Source organism: Bufo gargarizans, chromosome 2 (assembly GCF_014858855.1).
Source record: "Bufo gargarizans isolate SCDJY-AF-19 chromosome 2, ASM1485885v1, whole genome shotgun sequence".
Lineage (NCBI taxonomy): Eukaryota > Metazoa > Chordata > Amphibia > Anura > Bufonidae > Bufo > Bufo gargarizans.
In genome coordinates this window covers 355,972,258-355,996,721 of record NC_058081.1, presented here as the reverse complement: position 1 = coordinate 355,996,721, position 24,464 = coordinate 355,972,258, and the positions used below count along the sequence as shown (strand labels likewise).

The window sequence follows — 24,464 nt, the reverse complement described above, 5'->3', positions numbered from 1 at the left end:
TGGATTTACAGATTAACTCTGATACCAACAAGAGACTGTATTCTGTACTGCTGCAGCCAAAAGCCAACATCAGTAAAAGTTGTGAGTTGCACCTTACCACTGTCTACCTCATTATTACTACTATTGGTTGTACCACCATTAACGGTACTGGCATCACGACAAATAACATTAAGGGACTCAGCCGCAACAAGCACCCTAAGCACCCCTAACATCAAGGGCACCTCAACCACCATCTTGACTGATGCTTCCCTACCACAGAGCGTGCCCCGGAGGATTTTGTGTTGTCCACCTCAACACTGTGCTGCCAGCTCAGGGAGGCTTTCTGCTAACCGTGAGTAAACCAATGAACTGTGTTGTTATTAAGCCCCTCATCGGTCCACCGTGCACCTTACGTGTTGCCTCTGCGCTACTGGCTGGCTGCATCAGCACACGCCGTACCCATGTGGCCAATGAGGACAGAATATACAGGGAATACACCTAGTAGATGCAGGGTTGCGTTCTCGTAAGGTAAGACCTGGTCATTTACACTATAGTAGACACAGGATGACTGAAAGTGAATCAGAGCACAGATTTAAGGGGTTCTCAGTTTAAAGGACATCAAGGTCTGATTGGTGGGGGCCTGACACCACCCACCTCCCCAATCAGCTGTTTCAGAGAAGCTCAAAGGAAGCAGCTCTGCTGTTACCAGCTCTATCCACTACACAAATCCATCAAAATCCAAGTAAACCCCTTTTAAGAACCCCATGGTTCAAACCTCCAAGGATTACAATGTCATGGCATATCCTAGTAATGTGTCATAACATTCAAAGATGTGAATACCACTTTAAATGCGGACCATTTTTCTGAAAATGCAGACATTACAGTGATGTAGATATGTATATATTGGATAAAGGAAGTATATTTAGTATCATGTGTCCCTTTTTGCTATTTTTTTCTTCCAATTTTTAACATTTATTAGAAATTTTCATTTGTGACATGAAATCAATAAAGACTCAGTATAATTATGATGTTTATTTATTTATTTTGAAGAATAATGCTGATAGATGATGATCAGCTGAATGGATCGAACAGGTACCTGCAGGATGGTATGAACAGGTACTTATAGCTTATGCTCAGCTTCCTCAATGATGACACTAGATAAAGCTGAGCTGATGGTAAATCTTTTGAAGAAGGGTGCTGACAGATGGTGGTCAGCTTTTGGAGATGGTGATAGGTGGTGGACAGCTTTGTGGAGAATGTGGTATAGATGATGCTCAGCAGTAGAAGAGAAGAGCTGATAGAGGATGATCAGCTTTCTGGGTGAAAAGTGTGCTGAGAAGGTGGTCAGCATTCTGTAGATGACAGGTGCTGAGATGTTGATCAGCACTATGTAGGTGCTGAGATGTTGATCACCACTATGTAAGTGCTGAGATGTTAGTCAGCATACGGGAGAAGACAGACTGGTGCTGAGATGTTTATCAGCATCTTGGAGGAGAAAAAGTGCTAATAGATGACAATCAGCTTTCTGAAGAAGAGGAGGATCTGACAGATGGTGGTCAGGAATTCAGCATCTGAGGCTGGAGGATAGTCCTATAAAATAATGCATGTTTGTATTAAAAGGTTTTAAAGGTATTTCTGTATACAGTATGTTCTAGGACCGGATAGGAAAATATTGTGTGGTTGATATTTAGAGTTGGGATTTGGAATAAGATTTCAGTGGAAAATTAGTTCTGTAAACTGGTAAAGAAGTTGATATTATACTTTAGGCTACTTTTATACTTCCATTTTTGCCTGATCTGGCAGGGATCAGCAAAAATGCTTTTGTACTGATAATACAACCATCAGCATCCATTATGAACGGATCCGGTTATATTATCTTTAACATAGCAATGGCGGATCCTATGGTTTTCTTTCCGTCATTGGATGCAAAGCAAAACTGATCCGGCATGACCCACAATGCAATTCAATAGGGATGGATCCATTTTTTTATTGTGTCTAAGAAAACGGATCCATCCCCCATTAATTTTTGATGGTGTTTATGATGGATCAGTTTTCTTAGACACAATAAAAAATGGATCCATCCCTATTGACTTGCATTGTGGGTCATGCCGGATCAGTTTTGCTTTGCATCCAATGACGGAAAGAAAACCACAGCTTGCTATGGTTTGCTCTCGAGTATGGGAACGCAACTAAACGGAACGGAATGCATTTTGGAGCACTCAGTTCTGTTTTGTCCCCATTGACAATGAATGGAGAGAACATAACAGAAGAGAAAAATGCAAGTGTGAAAGAAGCCTACAATGTGCAGTACTTATCTGCTCGGTATTGGAGGAATCATCAGTAGTTGTCCATGCCTTCAGAGTATCTTGGCTTCACTAGAGGTCCATAGGTGATCTTTTTTATACAGCGCATAGGCAGAAAGATGACTGACTGTGGATGAGAAGGTTACCCAGGAACTTGAGTAAAAAAAGTGGACACCAATAAGACGCACAAAGACCCAGTATCCTATTGTATATGTATAGTGTATGGATCCATATGAATGAGGTTGCTTCGTTATAGCTTATGACCTTATACAATGTTAACAAACTCTTTGTAGCATTTCTTGTACTTTGTTAGATTTAGACTTTGTTTCTTTTGACAGTTTTTTCCTAACTATTTGGAGTGTACAGAATAGATAGAAAAGGTTGGGATCAGAGGAACACACATGCTGCACACTTCTACTTATTCTTCTACTAGTCTGTGATAAATTAGATCCTCAGTCAGTACTTCTATGCTCTCCCCATAAGGAAATCTTTCCAAGTCTCAGTTATTCCTTCCTGTCACTGTGACTTCATGCTGTAACCAGACCTCGTACAAGAAATGAAAAATATTTTTTTTTATTTTTTTTAGAAACTGCCTAACTAAAAACTTAAGAAAACTGCAGTGCAAACTTCAGATGTTTTTTTTCCATACACATGAACAGGCATGTCGGTCTTTCAAGATAGTGTTTGCTCAAAAGCTGAGAAGGTGCCATAGTCTCCATTTGCCCCCTTTGTTAAATAGCAGACACCCTTCAGAATCCACAGCATCTAGGCGGTTATTTTCCGAGAAGGTTACGCTACCGGGGACCGAACAGCTTCCAATCAGCCTTGCTGTGGCAGCCTTGGGCCTTCTAAATTCTCCGAGGCCTGCTATAGCATTGTTCTTATGAAACCCTGGCTGAGGCAATGGTGGATAATTGATTCTCCCATTGACTGCAGTGGTATAGATCGCATGTTAAAGTCATCTAAGGTGATTAAGAATAAATGCCACTACAGAAACTAACAGCAAAAACATTCCTAACTGCATCTGATTCCATATTTATATGTATGACTTCTGTTCATCTAATGATAAATAATCAGCATCACAATGGCTAAATTATATGAAAACTGATAGAGGAATTGCCTAAAACATATAAGAGTTTTATAATTTACCGAAGTCGACTAAAGCCAGAACAATCAGGAATATTTTTTGTTAAACATTTGCTTAATAGGTTAGCATTTTGGAAATCTTAATAGGTGAACATATTATATATCTGATGTACTTAGGCTGCTTTCACACTAGCGTTCGGGTGTCCGCTCGTGAGCTCCGTTTGAAGGGGCTCACGAGCGGACCCGAACGCAGCCGTCCAGCCCTGATGCAGTCTGAATGGCAGCGTTCGGGTGTCCGCCTGGCCGTGCGGAGGCGTGCGGATCCGTCCAGACTTACAATGTAAGTCAATGGGGACAGATCCGTTTGAAGATGCCACAATATGGCTCAATCTTCAAGCGGATCCGTCCCCCATTGACTTTACATTGAAAGTCTGGATGGATCCGTCCGAGGCTATTTTCACACTTAGCTTTTTTTTGCCATTTTAATGCAGACGGATCCGTTCTGAACGGAGCCACCGTCTGCATTAATATGAGCGGATCCGTTCAGAACGGATCCGCCCGAACGCTAGTGTGAAAGTAGCCTTACCTGAGCATTCCTCCATTATATCCTGCTGGATGAGGCTCTTGGCTTAGCTGAATCAGGAAACGGACGGGTAATCAGGTGACGGGTCCAGGTAAATTGGAGCAATGTGGTAGTGTACACTCCAAGATGGACAAATAAATGAGACCTTCTCGAACAGCTCTTGGTTTGCTCTTGGCTGCTGCTTCTCAGCTTCACTGACTGGTACCAATATCTGCCTTGTCACATACTCTTCCATGGTGTCTTTACTGATTTTGTTGACTCCACTTTTCCTGATTCCAGTTCATAAATCACTGGAAAAGGTGCACCACAATAATATGCAACTGACAATACTGGCTAATCCCTCAGGCTGATGTTAAAAACGGAGACTTTAGCCAATGTATTCCAGTCAGGAACACAACGGAGCCCTTTTGCACCACCGTCAAGGTATCTACATCTACTTTGTCAGCTCCATGACAAAGTAGATGTAGTAACTTCTGAGTATGAAAAGCTCCATAGCCGTGAACCAGAAAGATCCTCTCATGAGTACTGGCCACCTGCGGGAATTCGCTTTCTTCTAATCCTGATGACCACCATAGTGCTGATTTCTTCTTTACTGCTGTGATGGCAACACGTTCTTTTCGTATGGAGTCTGTTGCCAGCATCACTTTCCCAAAGCTACCTTCTCCGAGGACATGATGGAATGTAAATTTGTCGACCATTAAAAGCACTGTGGGGCCTTTTCCATCTTCTGTGCTTTCTTTTAGAGAATTGTCGCTGTCTAGCTTAGCCTTCTTCCTTAACACCCTAAGGCCCCTTTCACACGGGCGAGTTTTCCGTGCGGGTGCGATGCGTGCGGTGAACGCATTGCACCCGCACTGAATCCTGACCCATTCATTTCTATGGGGCTGTGCACACGAGCGGTGATTTTCACGCATCACTTATGCGTTGCGTGAAAATCGCAGCATGCTCCTCTTTGTGCGTTTTTCACGTAACGCAGGCCCTATAGAAATGAATGGGGTTGCGTGAAAATCGCATGCATCCGCAAGCAAGTGCGGATGCGGTGCGATTTTCACGCATGGGTTCTAGGTGACAGTCTATTCACTGTATTATTTTCCCTTATAACATGGTTATAAGGGAAAATAATAGCATTCTAAATACAGAATGCATAGTATAATAGTGCTGGAAGGGTTAAAAATAATAAAAAAGTTAACTCACCTTCTCACCTTCGCGTAGATCCCGGTCTGTTCTTTAGCTGTGGGCTGTGGTGATGTCAGATCACATGCTCCATCACCACGGTGATGGACCATGTGATTGGAGCATGTGATCTGACATCACCTCAGGTCATTCAGTCCACAGCTAAAGAACAGACCGGGATCTACGCTAACAAGAGGAGAAGGTGAGTTAACTTTTTTATTATTTTTAACCCTTCCAGCACTATTATACTATGCATTCTGTAGTCAGAATGCTATTATTTTCCCTTATAACCATGTTATAAGGGAAAATAATACAATCTTCAGAACATCAATCCCAAGCCCGAACTTCTGTGAAGAAGTTCGGGTCTGGGTACCAAACATGCGTGATTTTTCTCACGCGAGTGCAAAACGCATGACAATGTTTTGCACTCGCGCGGAAAAATTGCGCATTTTCCCGCAACGCACCCGCCTCTTATCCGGGCAAAAAACATGACGCCCGTGTGAAAGAGGCCTAACAATTGCTTGCTTTCTAAGGCACTGAACTGTAGATTTATATTTGTGTTCTGATGACATATTGCATTTTGTTGTCATTAAAGGGGTTATACCATTATTGATATTAAAAAGCAGGTGGCGCTATACAGATATATTTCCTGGATACAGATCCTGGCCAACCAGGAAACTGACACAGGCTAACTGCAATTCAATGGGAAGTACTTATGGACGGGTCATTTCATGTGCCCCTCCATCACCATTTATTTTGAGGACTGGAGTAGTTGGAATGTCCAGATAGAAGACTTGGATGTAGGAGCATAGCTAAAGGTTCTTGGGCCCTGGTGCAAGAGTTCAGCTTGGGCCCCCTTACCTCAGTGCTTTGTGGCCAGGGAAACACATAGCCTTCGTACTGCCCAAGGCAAACATTGAAACGGCACCTCCCCCATGCCAAATTCTTCACCTAACCCCTTCCCTCCAGCCAGAGATGTAACTTGACCAGCATGGACTTTCTATAATACCAGTGTCTTCTTATGTGGTACAAGGGTCTTTTGCCCCCCCCCCCCCTTCCCCCAAGTGCTATCTCTGCACCCCCTATAGCTATGCCCCTGCATGGATGGTAAGACGATGTTCCTCCAGAAGGTGTGTAAACTCTGTAGAACTAGAACTATATAAACTATATAATAGCACATTTCCAGTGTGGTGCTGGCCCACCAGGGTACCAGAGGATCCTCCAGTGGGCCCAGGCTCTGATGCCATATTGGGCCCCATAAATCCAGGAGAAATAAAAATTGGTTTGGAGCCAATCACTTGCCACAAGGGTCTCTTCCTGTGATTCAGAAGCCATTAGGGAGCCTTCACACGCAGCAGTTTTTGGTGCAGAAATTTCTCTGACTGAAAATCAGCTCCATTCACCTGAAAGGGATTTGAAATCCATGTATTTGCTGCCAAAACAACCCCATTCGTATACATGGAACTGATTTTCAGTTGCGGATATTTCAGCAATAAAATCTGCAGCATGAGAAGGCTGCAGAAACTGTATTAATGATATAAGAGTTAGGTTGGAGAATTTCTTCTGGAGGGCCCCAGGAGCCCTAGTCCGACACTATCCCCGGGGAGCATCAGAGTGAGGACTGACACTGAGTAACTACAACCTCCATCATTGCTGCCACCACCACCACTACCGCCTCACCTCCAGCTCCATGCACTGTATATCTTCCGGTGCTGAGGCAGCCCCAAAAGACTGATCATGGGGGAGGGGTGCTGAGTATTGGACCAGAACCAATCTTATATTGATGACCTATCCGGAACCAGGATAATCCCTGTATGTTAGGATAAATCAAACAGAGTTAGGATCCATTCACACGTCCGTAGAATGGGTCCGGATCCATTCCGCAACGTTGCGTAACGAATCCGGACCCATTCATTCTCTATGGGGCCGGAAGAGATGCGGACTGCACACAGTGTGCTGTCTGCATCCGCATTTCTTCTGGTCCGCGGCTCCCGAAAAAAATAGAACATGTTCTATTCTTGTCCACAATTGCGGACAAGAATAGGCAGTTCTATGGGGGTGCCGGGCGGCTGTATTGCGGATTCGTAATACACTACGGACGTGTGAATGGACCCTTAAGCTTCAGACTGACTGTGTGAATAAGGCCTTAAAGGGGTATTCCAGTTGTTTGAAGTTATCGCCTATCCGCAATATAGGGCATAACTATTAGATTAGTGGGGGTCCTACTGCTGGGAGCCCCACCGATCACAAGAATGGGGGCACATACCACCTTGACATGATCGGTGCAACCGGTCAGGCATGTGCGCAGCCGCTCCATTCATTTCTATGGGAATTCCGGAGGTAGCCATGTGCTGTACTCCGCTATCTCCGGAACTCCCATACAAATGAATGGAGCGTCCGTGTTCATGTATGACTCGCCGCTTCGTTCATTTCAGGGGGGCTGCAGGGGATATGGAGCTCCGTTCTCGTGATCAGTAGGACCCCCACTGATCTGATAGTTGTAAGGCTACTTTCACACTAGCGTTTTGGCTTTCTGTTTGTGAGATCCGTTGAAGCGGTCCAAAACGGATCAGTTTTCCCTAATGCATTCTGAATGGATAAGGACCCGTTCAGAATGCATCAGTTTGCCTCTGATCAGTCACCATTCCGCTCTGGAGGCGGACACCCAATGAAGCGGAGCCAAATGGATCCGTCTTGGCACACAATGTAAGTCAATGCGGACGGATTAATTTTCTCTGACACAATCTGACACAAAAGAAAACGGATCCGTTCTCTATTGACTTGAGTTCATGACGCATCCGTCATGGCTATGTTAAAGATAATACAAACAGATCCGTCATGGCTATAGAAGACATAATACAACCGGATCCATACAAGACGGATGCATGCGGTTGTATTATTGTAACAGAAGCATTTTTGCGGATCCGTGATGGATCCGCAAAAAAACGCTAGTGTGAAATTAGCCTTATGTCAAACAACAAGAATACCCCTTTAAACTAAGCAGAGTGTTTGAGCAGTTGCAGCATGTTCACAGAGCTGAAATACACATGGGAAAATACAAGCAGCATTTGCTGTGGAATCTGTGGCAGAAATCCCAGACTGACCCACTTTGCACTGCCACTGATCTGCCTGTGGATTCAGCCACATTCAGTGAAATTTACATTAAAAAAATCTGTGTTAAGGAGCTAGGCGTAAACTCACTATCATTTATAAAAAATGGCGATTATTTTAGGGAATTCTATATACAGTATATATACTAATAAAACTAAAAGTCATATTATTTGTGTACCGTAAATGATAGGCACTCGACGTCTGGAATCACTCTGAGCAAGCAACATTTATTAGTAAAACCATATGATATATATTGGGGGGTTTCGCTCTGGTAGATGGGGTAAGCGGGCGCAGTACAGAGGCAAAATACAAGTTCTTAACTCAAACGTCAGCGTTTATTCACACTTGAGGCAATTGCACAAAACAGCAGGTAACTTTGCAGTCTTGGTGTTAATTCACACACAATGGAAAGTTCATATAACACAAGTCACCTTACTGGCAGTACTTCCTCCACAGCAGGCTTTAGGGGGCCTGTTTCCCCAGTGAGTGGCCCTCTCAGCCCTCCAACACGGCACAAAGCCTCAGATCCCAAAAACAGAGACATCTCTGCTGAGCCCAGCTACCTATTTAAGGACAGCCAGATGCTGCCAAAACCCGGACCGGCACTTAAACTCTGGTACGGTATTTGACCTCACCTGGCTGGAAACCCGCCCAGCCGCACATGCTGGGAGGAAAATACCTGCCTTGCCAGACACAACCCCTCAGTGTCACAATATATATAGATAAAGGAGCAAGTGGTCTTCCAGTAGGGATATTGTCACAACTAGCGATTAGTATGGTGTATGACCTTCATTATCATACTCTACAGGTGCGATTGTATCCCAGGTGCAAACCTTCAACCACAAGACATTTATAAAAGTTTGTAGCTATTTTAATGGGTTTTATCTATATGTACAGTGCTGCCCATAATTATTCATACCCCTGGCAAATTTTGACTTAAAGTTACTTTTATTTAACCAGCAAGTAATTTTTTGACGGGAAATGACATAGGTGTCTCCCAAAAGATAATAAGACGAGGTACAAGAGGCATTATTGTGGGGAAAAACATTTCTCAACGTTTATTTACATTTGAGCAAAAAGTGTCCAGTCCAAAATTATGCATACCCTTATTAATAATCAATAGAAAAGCCTTTATTGGCTATTACAGCTTCCTATAATTGCAGACCAGCTTTTTGCATGTCTCCACAGGTATTTTTGCCCATTCATCTTTAGCAATGAACTCCAAATCTTTCAGGTTGGAGGGTCTTCTTGCCATCACCCTGATCTTTAGCTCCCTCCACAGATTCTCAATTGGATTCAAGTCTGGACTCTGGCTGGGCCACTCCAAAACATTGTTGTTGTCTGCTAACCATTTCTTCACCACTTTTGCTGTGTGTTTTGGGTCATTGTCATGCTGAAATGTCCACTGGTGCCCAAGGCCAAGTTTCTCTGCAGACTGCCTGATGTTGTCGTTGAGAATCCTCATGTATTGCTCTTTTTTCATGGTGCTGTTTACTGTGATTAGGTTCCCTGGTCCATTGGCTGAAAAACACCCCCAAAGCATTAGGTTCCCACCACCATGTTTGACAGTGGGGATGGTGTTCTTTGGGTTGAAGGCTTCTCCTTTTTTACGCCAAATAAAGGAAACATCATTGTGACCAAACAATTCAATTTTTGTTTCATCTGACCATAACACAGAAGACCAGAAGTCGTCTTCTTTGTTCAGATGAGCTTTTGCAAAGGCCAAGCGAGCTTTTGTGTGCCTGGTCTGCATCCGTGGAACCCAGCAGTGTGCAGTGTCCGTTGGATTGTCTGCCTTGAGACATTGCCACCAGCAGAGCCCAGATTCACCAGGATGGCCTTGGTGGTGATCCTTGGATTCTTTTTCACCTCTCTAACTATCCTCCTGGCCAGCACAGGTGTCACGTTTGGCTTCTGACCACGTCCTCTGAGATTTTCCACATTGCGGAACATCTTGTATTTTTTGCTCAAATGTAAATAAAAGCTGAGAAATGTTTTTTCCCCACAATAATGCCTCTTGTACATTGTCATTATCTTTTGAGAGACACCTATGTCATTTCCCGTCAAAAAATTACTTGCTGGTTAAATAAAAGTAACTTTAAGTAAAAATTTGCCTGGGGTATGAATAATTATGGGCAGCACTGTATATATGATATGGTTTTACTAATAAATGTTGTTGCTCAGAGTGATTCCAGACGTCGAGTGCCTATCATGTAGGCCTCTTGCAAACGACTGTATGGCTTTTTGAGTGTTTTGCGGTCCGCAAAAAACGTATCCGCAAAGATTACGGATAACATCGGTGTGCATTCTGTTTTTTACGGAACATCTGGCCCCTAAAAGAACAGTACTATCCTTATCCGTTATGCGGACAATAACATGTTCTATCTTTGAACGGAACGGAAATACGGAAACGGAAGGCATACGGAGTACATTCCATTTTTTTTGTGGACCCAATAAAATGAATGGTTCCGTATAAGGAATGCAAAAAAAAAAAACGGAACATAAACGGGGAAAAAACGTTTGTGTGCATGAGGCCTTACGGTATATATAATTTCAATTTTCTGGTGACAGGGTGTCATGCTGATTAGTGCTCCAGTCCCCTATCAGTGAACAGGGGACCCACTGGTATAATATTAATATTACTTGTGCACGATCCCCAGTATAGGAGGCGGTATAGCCGTCAGTACCGGCGCATTACCGCACTCACTTTGATGTACAGCACCGTATGCAGCCCAGACGGAGCCGCTGTTCTCTTTGATTCCACCATACGGTCGGCTTCCAGGCGCCTCCTGTGTTCACCAGCAGGTGGCAGCAGCGCACGCGCTAACGGCGCTCGGTTCCCTCCAGTGGTCACCGTGATCCTGTGATGGGAATGTCCCGGAGGATCCCCAGCCATAAGAGCATTAGACTGCCAGCGGAGCGCGGTGCACAGGGCAGCGGCAGGAGCAGTCAGGGCTGTGTGCCGGAGCGGCCTCCCCCTCCTCAGTCCACACCCCCAAGTGCTGGCAGAGCTCGGCTACTGGTGACAGGCAGTGTGTGGCTCTAGGCGTGTGCTGGGAGAAGGTGGCATCGCTCACCTATTGTCTGTCGCCCACTGCTACCTACCTGACAGCAGAGGTGTCCGGGGATGGCTGGCATGCGGAGCTTCTAAGTGCACGGCAGGATTCAGCGCGGGGGCCACAGACCGCAAGGAGACCGCTCACTTTTCCTCTGGGGTTGGATGAGAACAGGAGACTGGCATCATGAGCACCAACTGTAAGTACATGCCACTGCGTGCCGGGCACTGAAGACTTGTGCTCTCCGTGTGGGCATCTTCCTGGCTTCTTTGTGTTGTTTGCATTGATGCAATGGTGTATCCATGGGGGGCTCCATGTATGCCAGCAACTCTCCCAATCAGGCACCTGGCTACTGTGTGTGCCCTGTGCCATGGGGGTCTACTGAGGGCATCAACCAACTTTGTGATCTCAGGGTCACATCCAGTGGACACCAGGGGTAGTTCTATCTATTATCTATCTCTCTATCTATCTATCTATCTATCTATCTATCCATCACTCTTCTATCTATCTATCTCCTATCTATCTATCTCCTATCTATCTATCTCCTATCTATCTATCTATCTACCTAATCTATCTATCTATCTATCTATCCATCACTCTTCTATCTATCTATCTATCTCCTATCTATCTATCTCCTATCTATCTATCTCCTATCTATCTATCTATCTATCTATCTATCTATCTATCTACCTAATCTATCTATCTATCTATTATCTATTTATCTATCTATCTATCTATCTCCTATCTATCTATCTCCTATCTATCTATATCCTATCTATCTATCTATCTATCTATCTATCTATCTATCTATCTATCTATCTACCTATCTACCCTATCTATCTATCTATCTATCTATCTATCTATCTATCTATCTATCTATCTATCCATCACTCTTCTATCTATCTATCTCCTATCTATCTATCTCCTATCTATCTGTCTATCTATCTATCGATCACTCTTCTACCATCTATCTACTTCTCCATGCCTCCCAAGTTCAGGAGGGACCCGGTGTCATTGCCTAACAATAGGAGGATGGCTCACCACCTCCAGTACTATAGGTAGGTGGATTCTCAGTCCCATTGACTAGACTGTTCAGGATGTTGAATGGGGAGGTCCTGTTCAGTGCTGGGTGATAATACCAGGCTTATGGTGGTAGGTCATGAAACAATGAAACCTGTTTGCTTTATCATATCACTGCTTTGGATAATGAACGTTTCTTTTGGTCAAGTAACAATTCTTTTGTGTGAAGCTACTAAGGTAAGGCAGAGCCACATAGCACAACCGGTGGGAATCTGGTCTCCTGGAGCTGAGGACTTGGCTCCATGACCACTGGACTACATTCAGAAGGTGCAGCCAAGAGAGAGGTGTTCTCAGAGATGATGTCATAATCCATAATACATAAATAGGGACCTGCAGGCTGTAAAGGGTTGGTCCCAGCAAGTCAGATCCACTACAGAACTGCAAGGACAGGATGTTCTGTAGTCCAGTTAGGTGGGTAGTCCTTCTTGGTTTGCCTGCAGCACCATTTGCACTAGCAAACATTTGGACATGGGAGGAAATCTGCTAGTGGCAAGGCACCACCTCAGACACAGTGATGGAGACCTGTATGTCATGGATTGTCCTCTTCCCCGTAGGGTTTTCAGCAATAGTGGTGTTCCCCAGCTGTCACCTCCTTGATAGGGGGCTACTTTTGTAGTATGGCAATAATACTTCTAAGCCCAACTGCTGTTTTTTTTCTTCCAATTAGGGTCAAACCTCATAGAAACTTATGGGGTAATTTATTAAACCAGTGTAAAGTAGAACTGGCTTAGTTGCCCATAGCAACCAATCAGATTCCACCTTTCATTTTTGGCAGCTCCTTTGGAAAATGAAAGGAGGAATATGATTGGTTGCTATGGGAAACTAGGCCAGTTCTACTTTACACTGGTTTGATAAATGACCCAATTAGTTTGAGGGGTGCGTGAGCACAATGTTCAGTTGATGGCTCCCCCTTATTCAAGCTCCAACTACTACTGTGTCCCATGGAAAGTTGTATGACTAAAAAATACTTCACAGATAACTATTAATAGATATATATATATAATGAAAGATGGTGGATTACAGATTTCTGTATGATATAGCACAGCACACCCAAACTATAATTACAAGCTAAAATGTAATAATAGCTAAGGATAAAGAACTATAAGGCATGGTAAGGAATGCAGTGGTGACACCCAGGAAGTGTCCTCTCTGACTGAAACACATTATATTAACTCATTTTGGTTATATAATACGATCATACTCCCAGCTTTCATGTAGGACAGCGTGTTGGGAAACACATTAATAAGAATAATAACTTGTTACACCTATGTAATAACGAGTTACTAGGTCACCGGTCAGACAGGTCCGATGCCCACTGCGTTCTTGCTCTTGGGCAAATATACTGCTCTGAATTGGCTGCGGCAATGCAGTAAGCAGAGGTCAATGCCGCCACATGCATTGTTATCATTTTTTATTGATTGCTCATAGACGTGACACAGAGAGCAAAGTTGACATCGTATATACACACAGTGGAGGAAAATGATTAAGCAGAATACGCTGGAAACTCACGCCACATTTATTTATGTTTACGCCTCAATAGGCAACTTTGAAAAGTGTCTAGAAAGGGGGGCTTGGCTACATGTTTTGTGCTGTTATGTTGGCAGACAATATTGGTGCAACGTTAGGCAGCCAAGAGGTGGCATAAGAACTTGTCTAGCAAGAGGTGCCAAATGTATCTACAGTGCGCACCACAGTGATGGATTTGGCACATCTTCTGCCTGTCTCATCTAGTTCCTTCCAGATGAATAGGTGATGATTTTTAAAAGCTGGAATACACCTTTCAAACTAAAGTGATGCAGAATTTAAAGGGAGTCTATCAGCAGTTTTGACCATGCTAAACTGCAGACTGCAATAGGTGGTGGCTGGAGATGGCAGGAGGACATACCTTTGGTGGAGCTTTTCTCATCAAGAATAGTTCTATGTTATTTATCTGCTCCTGCAAGTGCCCAGGAGACTGGGCTTTACTGTGATTGCCTTGAGCTGCAGCCCCTCCCTCCTTGCTCTTAGGGACACCTATAGCTTCCAACCAGGAGACCACTACAGCTGTCCCTCAGAGAAGAGACTAGGGCCTGTGAGGCAGCTCAATGTAGAGACACTTCATAGTAAATCTTTGCCCTGGACACTTGAAAGAACATGATCTGGCAGAATAAAACTTCATATTCACATTACTTTCGTTTAGAAAAGCTCCACAAAAGATATGTTTCTACTGCTCTCTCCAGCCTCTACCTACTGTGTCAGCAGTTTAGGCCTCTTTCACACGTGCGTTGTCCGGATCCGGCGTGTACTCCACTTGCCGGAATTACACGCCGGATCCGGAAAAACGCAAGTGTACTGAAAGCATTTGAAGATGGATCCGTCTTCAAAATGCTTTCAGTGTTACTATGGCAGCCAGGACGCTATTAAAGTCCTGGTTGCCATAGTAGGAGCGGGGGAGCGGTATACTTACAGTCCGTGTGGCTCCCGGGGTGCTCCAGAATGACGTCAGAGCGCCCCATGCGCATGGATGACGTGCCATGTGATCACGTGATCCATGCGCCTGGGAAGCCCTGACGTCACTCTGGAGCGCCCCGGGAGCCGCACGGATGGTAAGTATGCTGCTCCCCGCTACACTTTACCATGTCTGCCGGGACTTTAGCATCCCGGCAGCCATGGTAACCACTCTAAAAAAGCTAAACATCGGATCCGGCAATGCGCCGAAACGACGTTTAGCTTAAGGCCGGATCCGGATCAATGCCTTTCAATGGGCATTAATTCCGGATCCGGCCTTGCGGCAAGTCTTCAGGATTTTTGGCCGGAGCAAAAAGCGCAGCATGCTGGGGTATTTTCTCCGGCCAAAAAACGTTCCATTCCGGAACTGAAGACATCCTGATGCATCCTGAACGGATTTCACTCCATTCAGAATGCATTAGGATAAAACTGATCAGGATTCTTCCGGCATAGAGCCCCGACGACGGAACTCTATGCCGGAAGACAAGAACGCAGGTGTGAAAGAGCCCTTAGCATGGTCAGAACTGCTGACAGACTCCCTTGAAGTTGGTTATGCACATTAGATTCATGTTCGCCATGTCTGGCTTATCATCTAACCTATACATATGCCTCACAAATGTCTCTCAACAGCATATGTTAGGGGAAAGAAGGATCATCTTGGTTAACAACATGCCTGATCCTTTTGTTGTATGCTGTTTGACAGCAGCTAACTTTCCATTCTCCATTGCGATCAGATCACCCAAGTGTACATGTGTATGGGGGGGGGGTCAAAGAGATAGCTGTTGGCTGAATTAATGTAAAGAAGGTATGACCAGCTTTGCTCTGTAAGTCTCCAGTGTAGTTTATTGGAGGAGTGAATGAAATACAGTAGAAGACAGACCACGCTTTGATTATTTATTGAGTCTTCCAGCAATACACATGTTCATGGTGGTATATATAAATTTAATTTAGCCTCTATTTCTGAAAAGTTTCTGCTGGGATTAGAGCCAAGAATCTTAACTACTACGCTATAGAGCTGCATGTTAACCTGCACTGAAATATGAAATGATACATCCGCTGTATATGAATACGTACTACATGACAAACTACTATGAGGTAGTTTATCATTCAGCTTTATAGCTGAGTGGTTAAAGTCCTTGCCTCTAATGTAGACGGTTGTGAGTTCAAATCCTGGCAGAAAATTTTCAGAAATAGAGACTAAATTGCATTTAAATACACTGACTTGAGCATCGCGCTCGAGCACATGAGGTATTCGTCTGAGCAGGCTCACTCAACAGTAACAGGGACCTATCAAAGTCTGATCTTCACAACACAGGATATTGATGCTCATCAGACAATCCACTGTTAGAGTGAAGGACATTTATCAAGACTGGCGTTCCTATATGCCAGTCTTGATCCCTCTGCACCGGAGTGAGTTGTGCCTAATTTATTGACAGGTAGATGCCTCTTACAAAATTATCTGCATCTCTGGCAGTCCATGTGTCAGAAACTGAAGTCTACACCAGCCAGGGGCTTGCGAATACTCCAGCTATAACTTATGCCATTTTCTGGCAGAAGTTTTAGTAGATCTGACGGGCTGTGCTAAGCAAACCCGCAATGCGTTTCCCTCTTTCGAAAAGTTTAGACAAAGGTCATGCAAACAGCAAGGTGTGCAATAGTCTGCAAGGTCATGAACCCTAGTTAGCCTCTAAGCAACTAAAGGCCTTTCTTACATTAGCTAATGCTAATGTTCATGAGTCCACCATCTGGAATACACTGAAAAACAGTGAGGTACATGATAGGATTGCAAGTAGAAAGCTTATGTTCTTCAAAAAGAACATTGCTGCCTGTCTGCAGTTTGTTAAAGATCACCTCCACAAGCCAGACCGCTAACAGAACAATATTTTGTGGCCAGATGAGACCAAACTAGAACTTTTTGGTTTAAATGAGAGAAAGTTAGCTAGGAGACAGGAAAACACTGCATTCAAGCATAAAAACCTCATGCCATCTGTGAAACATGGTGGCAGTAGTATCATGGTTTCATGACCTGAATCTAAAGAGAACATGGGCCATGCAGGAAGACGACAACCCTAAGCACACAAGTCGTCCTACCAAAGAATGGTTAAAGAAGAATAACAGATGTGCAGGACTAATCAACAATTACCAGAAACGTTTAGTTGCTTTTTTTTTTTTTTTTTTGCTGCGCAATTCACACCAGACACTGAATGGAAAGGTTCACATACAGTTGCCACTCAAAGACATGTGATATTTTGGATCATTTTCCTTAATAAATAAATTACTCAGTCTAATATTTTTGACTCATTAGTTTGATTTGGTTATCTTTATCTATTTTTAGGACTGATGTATTTTTAGGTCAAATTTATGGAGAAATATAACAATTTCTGAAGGGTTCACAAACTTTCAAGCATCACTGTATAATAGAAATGGAGCAACAATTCCTAGCCAGATTAAAAGGTATACATTCAATATTTACCCGCCATGCACAGATAAATATTTGCTGGAATGTAGCCAACCAGTCATCCGTCAGATCAGAATCATAAATTGCATTTTAGCCAATTTTGAGCAAAAAAAAATCCTGCCTGACACATCACATTTCTCTGTCAATAATGAACAATTATCTGCATGTAATTTCTAAATCCCATTGGCTGAAATGGTCCAAACTAGGCATTCTGGTCAACATTTATTTTATGTGGATGGGTATCTAGTCACAATATTATCATAATGTAAAGTTATATATCCTAAGAGCTATGTACTATACAACAGGTAGTGAAAATAATTTACCCTAAGCTTTATTACAAACTCCTCGTGGAGTCGTCCTGGGCCTCAATTTCATCTTGTTATGAACAACAGGGATTTCCTTGCTGCCTTTTCCTCACCTTTGCTCAGTTGCTCTGAATCTGGGTCAGGTTATCGCTTAACTTGGCCTAGTTGATTTTGAGAGTAGCTGTTTATATCTTAAAGGGGTTGTCCGGGTTCAGAGCTGAACCCGGACATACCCTTATTTTCACCCCGGCAGCCCCCCTGAGCCTAGCATCGGAGCATCTCATGCTCCGATGCGCTCCAGTGCCCTGCGCTAGATCGCGCAGGACACAGGCTCTTTTGTTTTTAATAACACACTGCCGGGCGGTAACTTCCGCCCAGCAGTGTGTTCGGTGACGTCACCGGCTCTGAGGGGCGGGCTTTAGCTCTGCCCTAGCCGTTTTACTGGAACTCTGAAAAATGCCTTTGCCCTGCACGATTTAGCGAAGGGCAAAGGAGAGCATCAGAGCATGAACTGCTCCGATGCTCATGTCAGGGGGGCTGCCGGGGTGAAAATGGAGGGCTGTCCAGGTTCAGCTCTGAACCCGGACAACCCCTTTAACATTTAAAAGTCCAGGCCTTTTGTTTCTCTACATGCCAGGGATAACAACATATGTCAATGTGTCCTAGGACCTGTGTCCTCCAGCTTTTCATTGCTGTCAGCATTGAAGTTTTTGTTTATTACTTCCCTATGATTATGTTATTGTCTTTTTGCTGAGTTGATTTTTGAATTTTTATTCCAGCAAGTTTATCTTTATTTTTTGTTTACTGCCATTTTTTCGCTCACTACTAGTTTGCCATTACCACCTCCTGTCTACTTCCTTGCCAGACTACCTTCTCCTTCATCCGTAGCCATCATCGTTCAGTTCCTGCTATCTAGACATGAATTTATTTCAGTAACTTGCGGTCTGCCAGTGTTGATATGTGCTTAATATATGTTTCTTGTGACCGTCCTGTTGTTGCACAATTCAACCCCACTGTAACTCCTGGGAGTATCTGAGTATCAAGAGACACTGTTCTCCAATTCTGCCATCTTGTGAACAACCAGCATCATTATAGACCTGAAATACTCGACTTTCATAGAGGCATTAAATTGTATTGGTTTGTATTGGTTTGGATGGTTGTTACTCAGCATTGATGGTGGGTAGGTAGTCTTCCCAGCAAGCTCCACTTTCCCAGTCTTTAGGCCTGTTCAACCAATGATTGCTCACTTTCTCACAGTAAAAAGTATGTTATTTTATACTTTTTAACTTGTCTTTGACCTATAGACATCTGTGGTCAGCGTGTACCAGTTACTACTGACGTTGTTGCATATTTAATTAGGAGCAGTTGATGAAGCTCGGCAAGCTTAATTGTTTAGTTCAGTGAACAAAACTCCTTGGCAGTAGCAGCACACAATGAATTATGTAGTTTTTGCCTATTGTCCTAGATTCTGTGTTGTAGTTTGCTGTTTACAATGGTTTCTTATTATCTTATGCCATCAAGAAGAGGCTAGTGCCTGTGCTAGCTTTGGCTGAGTTCACACGTCAGTTATTTGGTCAGTAATTTCCATCAGTTATTGTGAGGTGCAGGTCCAAAACACAGAACATGAGCAAATCTTACCATTATACCTGATCTCTGAGTAGGCTTCACCAGGGACGGATTGGTCATAGACCTTACAGGGAAATTTCCCTGTGGGCCGCCAGGGCCCTCCTCACGGCCGACCAGTGGAAGTTTTTGGGGATATATTTTGTGCTGCTGGCAGTATTTTATCATGGACTGTGGTATTTGGCTCTGTTGGGGTGGTATTATGTACCACAATATAGTGTTACTGGCCGTGTCCTCCATCAATTTGGACCCAACTACAAAATGGGGCAACTTTTTGTATTTTTACCAGGGCCACTTTAAGTTCCCAGTCTGCCCCTGGGCTTCACTATTAGTGTTGACTCACAATAACTGATGGAAATAACTGACCGAATAACTAAAGTGTGAACTTGGCCTTAGATATAGTGGAATTTAATAGACATGTATTGAAAACAGTTTAGGAAATGTTGTTTGGATATATAGCTTTTACAAGTAATATTCATTCCATAGTTACTGATTCAACTTATGTAAAGTCAGCTTTCTTATGTGTTGAGGCAGTGTAGGATTTCGTAAATTTGGCTCCCTGTAGACCATTTCATATACACAAAATCATGAAGGAGCTGACCACCAGTGATTGAACCCCTTCCAAGTATGACTGTGCTTACAGAGACAATGGTCAGTCACTCAGTAGGACTGTAAACTAGACTCCTAATCCCAGAATAACCAGCAGTCACATGTCCCTGTGTGAGGACATCATCGCGGCAGCACGAAGTATGGATTGTGGGGATCAGGCCTTCTTGGAGTAGGAGCAGTGGGGGTTCTGTGAGGTGAGTATTTCTATTTTATTTATTTTGACCTCTGTGGGCCATTTTAAATATATTTTCCAGGAAAACCCATTTTAAATCTTCCTAGATTCTGAAGCTTCTGGTGGATTCATTGGGAGTGAATATAAATGTGTATTTCATGTGCAGACTGAAAAAAGACTAAGGAGCTTCTATTGGGCTTACACGGTTTGTAATGCCTCACGCACACTGCTGTATTATGGATCTTTGTTGTACAGATCACTAGTAGATGGCTATGGGTCCATGCCGTACCTATCAATTTCTACTGAGATCCATGAGAATGTAAAATAAAAAAATCACGGCATTGTGTGTTCCATTGCATGCCCTTCTCCAGAGGTATTCTGTCCTGGATGCCTACTCTGTCACCTGTCATCCTAGCCCTGCAGGAAGTTATTAACCAGGGAGATTGGAGAACATACAGAACGGGGAATCTGAGAGGAAAATGCACAGCAGCAGGGGGTAATCCTATTTGATTACAGAAAAGTGATTTTATTAGTTGAATTATGCTTTAATTACAAACTGTGTCTCCACTTCATGATTTCTAATAGCATTTCTTCATCTAACTTCCGTCTGTTTGTACAACAGCTGATGGCTGATCCAGATCTGCGCCTGCTTCCCAGTAAGGCCTCATGCACACGACCGTTGTGTGCATCCGCGGCCGTTGTTCAGTTTTTTTCCGCTGACCCATTGACTTTCAGTGGGTCTGTGGAAAAATCTGAAAATGCTCCGTTTGGCATCCGCGTCCGTGATCTGTGTTTCCAGTCTGTGAAAAAAATAGGACCTGTCCTATTTTTTTCACGGACAATGGTTCACGGCTGCACACAAGATTGTCATTCGTGTCCGTTTTTTCATATCATTTCAAAGGCAAACTTGACTTAGATTTTTTTTTTCATTTTTCATGTCCGTGGTTCCTCCAAAAATCAAGGAAGACCAACGGAAGAAAAAACGGATCACGGAACAACGGAAACCGTTTTTGCGGACCGCAAAAAAAAACGTCTGTGTGCATGAGGCCTAAATCAGATAATCCCAACATACCCTAGCCAATTCATATATGTCCTGGTACACTGATACCAATCCGCATGTGGAAGATGTGTGCTGGTACAGATGCTTACCTTGATGACCTTCTCCTTATTTGGGGGGGAGATCAGCATCTGTGCCAGCGTTTATTTACTACGTGAATGAAAATGATGATAATTTCAAGTTTACCTTCCATAGCCACCCCACTTATATTACGGTTTTGGATATACAGTTGGTAGAGGATTGTGAGAGTGGAAAGGTAAATACTGTATTATATCGAAAACTGGTAATTGGAAATTCACTTTTACAATTTTGTCACCAAGAATTTACCAGTAGGTGAATTTTTTTAGCTAAAATATGTAGTAGTAATGCAGAAGTGTATGAGAAAAGATTCATGAATCGGGGATATGTACCTGCAGTTTTTGGGAAAGCTAGGAGGGTAGTACATTCTAAAATACAAGAAGATTATTTGTCATCTAGAAAACAATTTAATAAAGAGGATAGAAAATTGGGAGTAGTACAGTAACTAATATAATCAAGTTATATCGACTATACGCAGATATTTACTGTAAAAACCAACTCCCACTGGCGCTACTGCTTCTTGTGCAAAAACCGCTGCGGTACCACTTAGGGCGGGTTCACATCAACGTTATATATTCCGTTATTGCTTTCCATTATAACATGATTATAACGGAATTCGTAAGACGGAATTCAAAACGGAGACCTTTAGAGGCATTCCATTTTGATCCGTCATAGTAGAGTAATATATGGGCAGCATAACGGATCCATCTGGTTTCTGTTATTTAGGATGGAAAAGAAAGTCCTTGCTGTCTTAAATTTTGACCATTTTCTACGCCTAAAACAGGCATAGAAAATGATAAATGAGACGGGCCTGCTGGCCCCTACCCACGCCATGCCCACTTTTTTAGATCTGGTGTGAGCGGGGAGAAGTCACAGATTGCGGCGCAAAACACCTTTGCGCCACAATCTGTGCCAGAAATATGCCCAATATAGGTGTATTTCTGTATAATAAATGACCCCCATAGTTTTTAAGGCTGAAAAATGATATACATCCATCCAGTTCAGCATGTTATCTTCCAAAGTTGATCCAAAGGAAGGCAAGAAACCCTCATGAGGTAGAAGCCAATGGTCCTCATTTTAGGGGAGAAAGATTTCCAGGTAGTCAGAATAACTCCCTGGATTAACGACCCTTCAGGCCTAATCAACAGTCACCAGAAATGTTAGTTACATAATATTGCTGCACAAGGGGGTCACCACAGATACGGAAGGCAGAAGTTCACATACTTCTGCCATTCACAGACATGTTATTAGATACTAGATCATCCTCACTAAATAAATGACAAGGTCTAATTTTTTGACTCATTGATTTGAACAGGTTATCTTTATTTACTTTTAGGACTTTTGTGAAAATCTGATGTAGTTTTAAGTCAAATGTATGCAGAAATATAGAAAATTCTGAAGGATTCACAAACTTTCAGGCACCACTGTATAACTAAAGACACAATTTTCCCCTTGGAGTCAATTTCATAGCAAAGAGAGCCACCACATTTAGGTGACGTGATTTCTCCAAGTCTATACAAAAAAGTCTGTTCCAGCTGAAACCGGTGTGTCTTGTGCAAGTATATGAAGAAGAGTAACTATATGACCTCCTTTAGTACAGCACAGTCTTTTCCTATTAAGAGGTTTAGAAACTGCAGCACCACCCACGTAGTTTGCACAGTTGTGTGTGAACAGTGCCATATGTAGTACATTGGGTGTACCATTAGAACATTTTGTTAAGAGATACCAGAACATTTGGCAGATGTCCAGAATCCAAGTAATCAAGGGATGTTGGCAGCCTCCAGACACTTTATACAAACTCATGGAGGTGATGCTGCTCTCCTTCGAGTAAATGGATGTAAGAAGGTACACAAACCTTTGAGGGGTGAAGACCGGCACTACAAGGTATTGACTAGAGAGGCTCTGTGGATATTCCAGTTAGAAACACGCTCACCAAGGGTCTTAATTTATGTTCTGATGTTTCTTATTTTTATTAGGTGATGTGAGTTCAAAGTCTATAGGGATTATCAGGTTTTGTTGGAATGAAGAATTATATTTCCTTTGAAGGGTTCCAATATAGGGTTACTATTTAGGTCATATCAACCCAATACGTGCCTAATTGCAGTGCAGGGGATTACCAGTTTTTTTTTGTAGGGATTGCGCACATTGTGATATGTATGCAACGAGCAAGAACACATATATAATCATCTGAAATGCGTGGATGTCTTTTTTCAAATCATTACATTATGCGGCTGCGGATATTTGATATGAATTTGGACTAAAGCTGAATATTATTTTTAGCGAAGTGGAGTTCTGGATGCTTCTTTTACTTATACGGATACACAGAGGATAACTGATAATAGAGGAAGCCATACACCTACATAGCTGTTAGCCAACATTCTTTCCACCCTACTACCCCATACACATACTGTGCATGTATCCTTAACACCAGAAACCTCCGGACGTGGCTTATTTCCCTTGAGAACTAAAGATCAGCAGTTTGAAATCCACCATGCCTAACCCTTGTTTCTCCCATCATCTGCTGGCAGGGAACAGTGAGGACAATCCCGTACACATTAGGGTACTTTCACACTAGCGTTTTTCTTTTCCGACATAGAGTTCCGTCATAGCGGCTCTATACCGGAAAATAACTGATCAGGCATATCCCCATGAATTCTGAATGGAGAGTAATCCGTTCAGGATGCATCAGGATTAGGGATGAGCGAACTCGAACTGTATAGTTCGGGTTCGTACCGAATTTTGGGGTGTCCGTGACACGGACCCAAACCCGGACATTTTCGTAAAAGTCCGGGTTCGGGTTCGGTGTTCGTCGCTTTCTTGGCGCTTTTGTGACGCTTTCTTGGCGCTTTTTGAAAGGCTGCAAAGCAGCCAATCAACAAGCGTCATACTACTTGCCCCAAGAGGCCGTCACAGCCATGCCTACTATTGGCATGGCTGTGATTGGCCAGAGCACCATGTGACCCAGCCTCTATTTAAGCTGGAGTCACATAGCGCCGCCCATCACTCTGCTCTGATTAGCGTAGGGAGAGGTTGCGGATGCGACAGTAGGGCGAGATTAGGCAGATTAACTCCTCCAAAGGACTTCACTTGATTAATCGATCGATCTGCAGCTGTGCATCATTGAGCTGCTGAAATTCAAATGCTCACTCACTGTTTTTAGGCTGCCCAGACCGTTTGTCAGTCACTTTTTTCTGGGGTGATCGGCGGCCATTTTGTGTCTTGTGCGGTGCTGCGACCAAGTGCATCCAAGCTGCGACCAAGTGCATTTAACCCTCAATGGTGTGGTTGTTTTTTGGCTAAAGCC

The 24,464-nt window shown here is 43.3% G+C and overlaps 1 protein-coding gene and 1 long non-coding RNA gene across 4 annotated transcripts in view; one reads left to right on the top strand and one right to left on the bottom strand.

Moving 5' to 3' along the window:
• Positions 1 to 1,076: 1,076 nt before the first annotated feature.
• On the bottom strand, positions 1,077 to 5,182 carry LOC122928157. Its single transcript, XR_006387854.1, has 3 exons — positions 5,146 to 5,182; positions 2,279 to 2,409; positions 1,077 to 1,569 (listed from the first exon to the last, which is right to left on the bottom strand). It is a non-coding gene; the product is annotated as an uncharacterized LOC122928157 (long non-coding RNA).
• A 5,859-nt stretch (positions 5,183 to 11,041) lies between these two features.
• ABLIM3 (actin binding LIM protein family member 3) overlaps positions 11,042 to 24,464 on the top strand; it is a 247,732-nt gene continuing 234,309 nt past the window's right edge. The window contains exon 1 of one of the 3 annotated variants that reach the window (XM_044280723.1): positions 11,042 to 11,490. In XM_044280723.1, the coding sequence (XP_044136658.1) occupies positions 11,478 to 11,490 (13 nt within the window). In that variant the 5' untranslated portion in view covers positions 11,042 to 11,477. The remainder of the gene's footprint in view (positions 11,491 to 24,464) is intronic. The other 2 variants (XM_044280722.1, XM_044280721.1) reach the window with 2 other exon arrangements.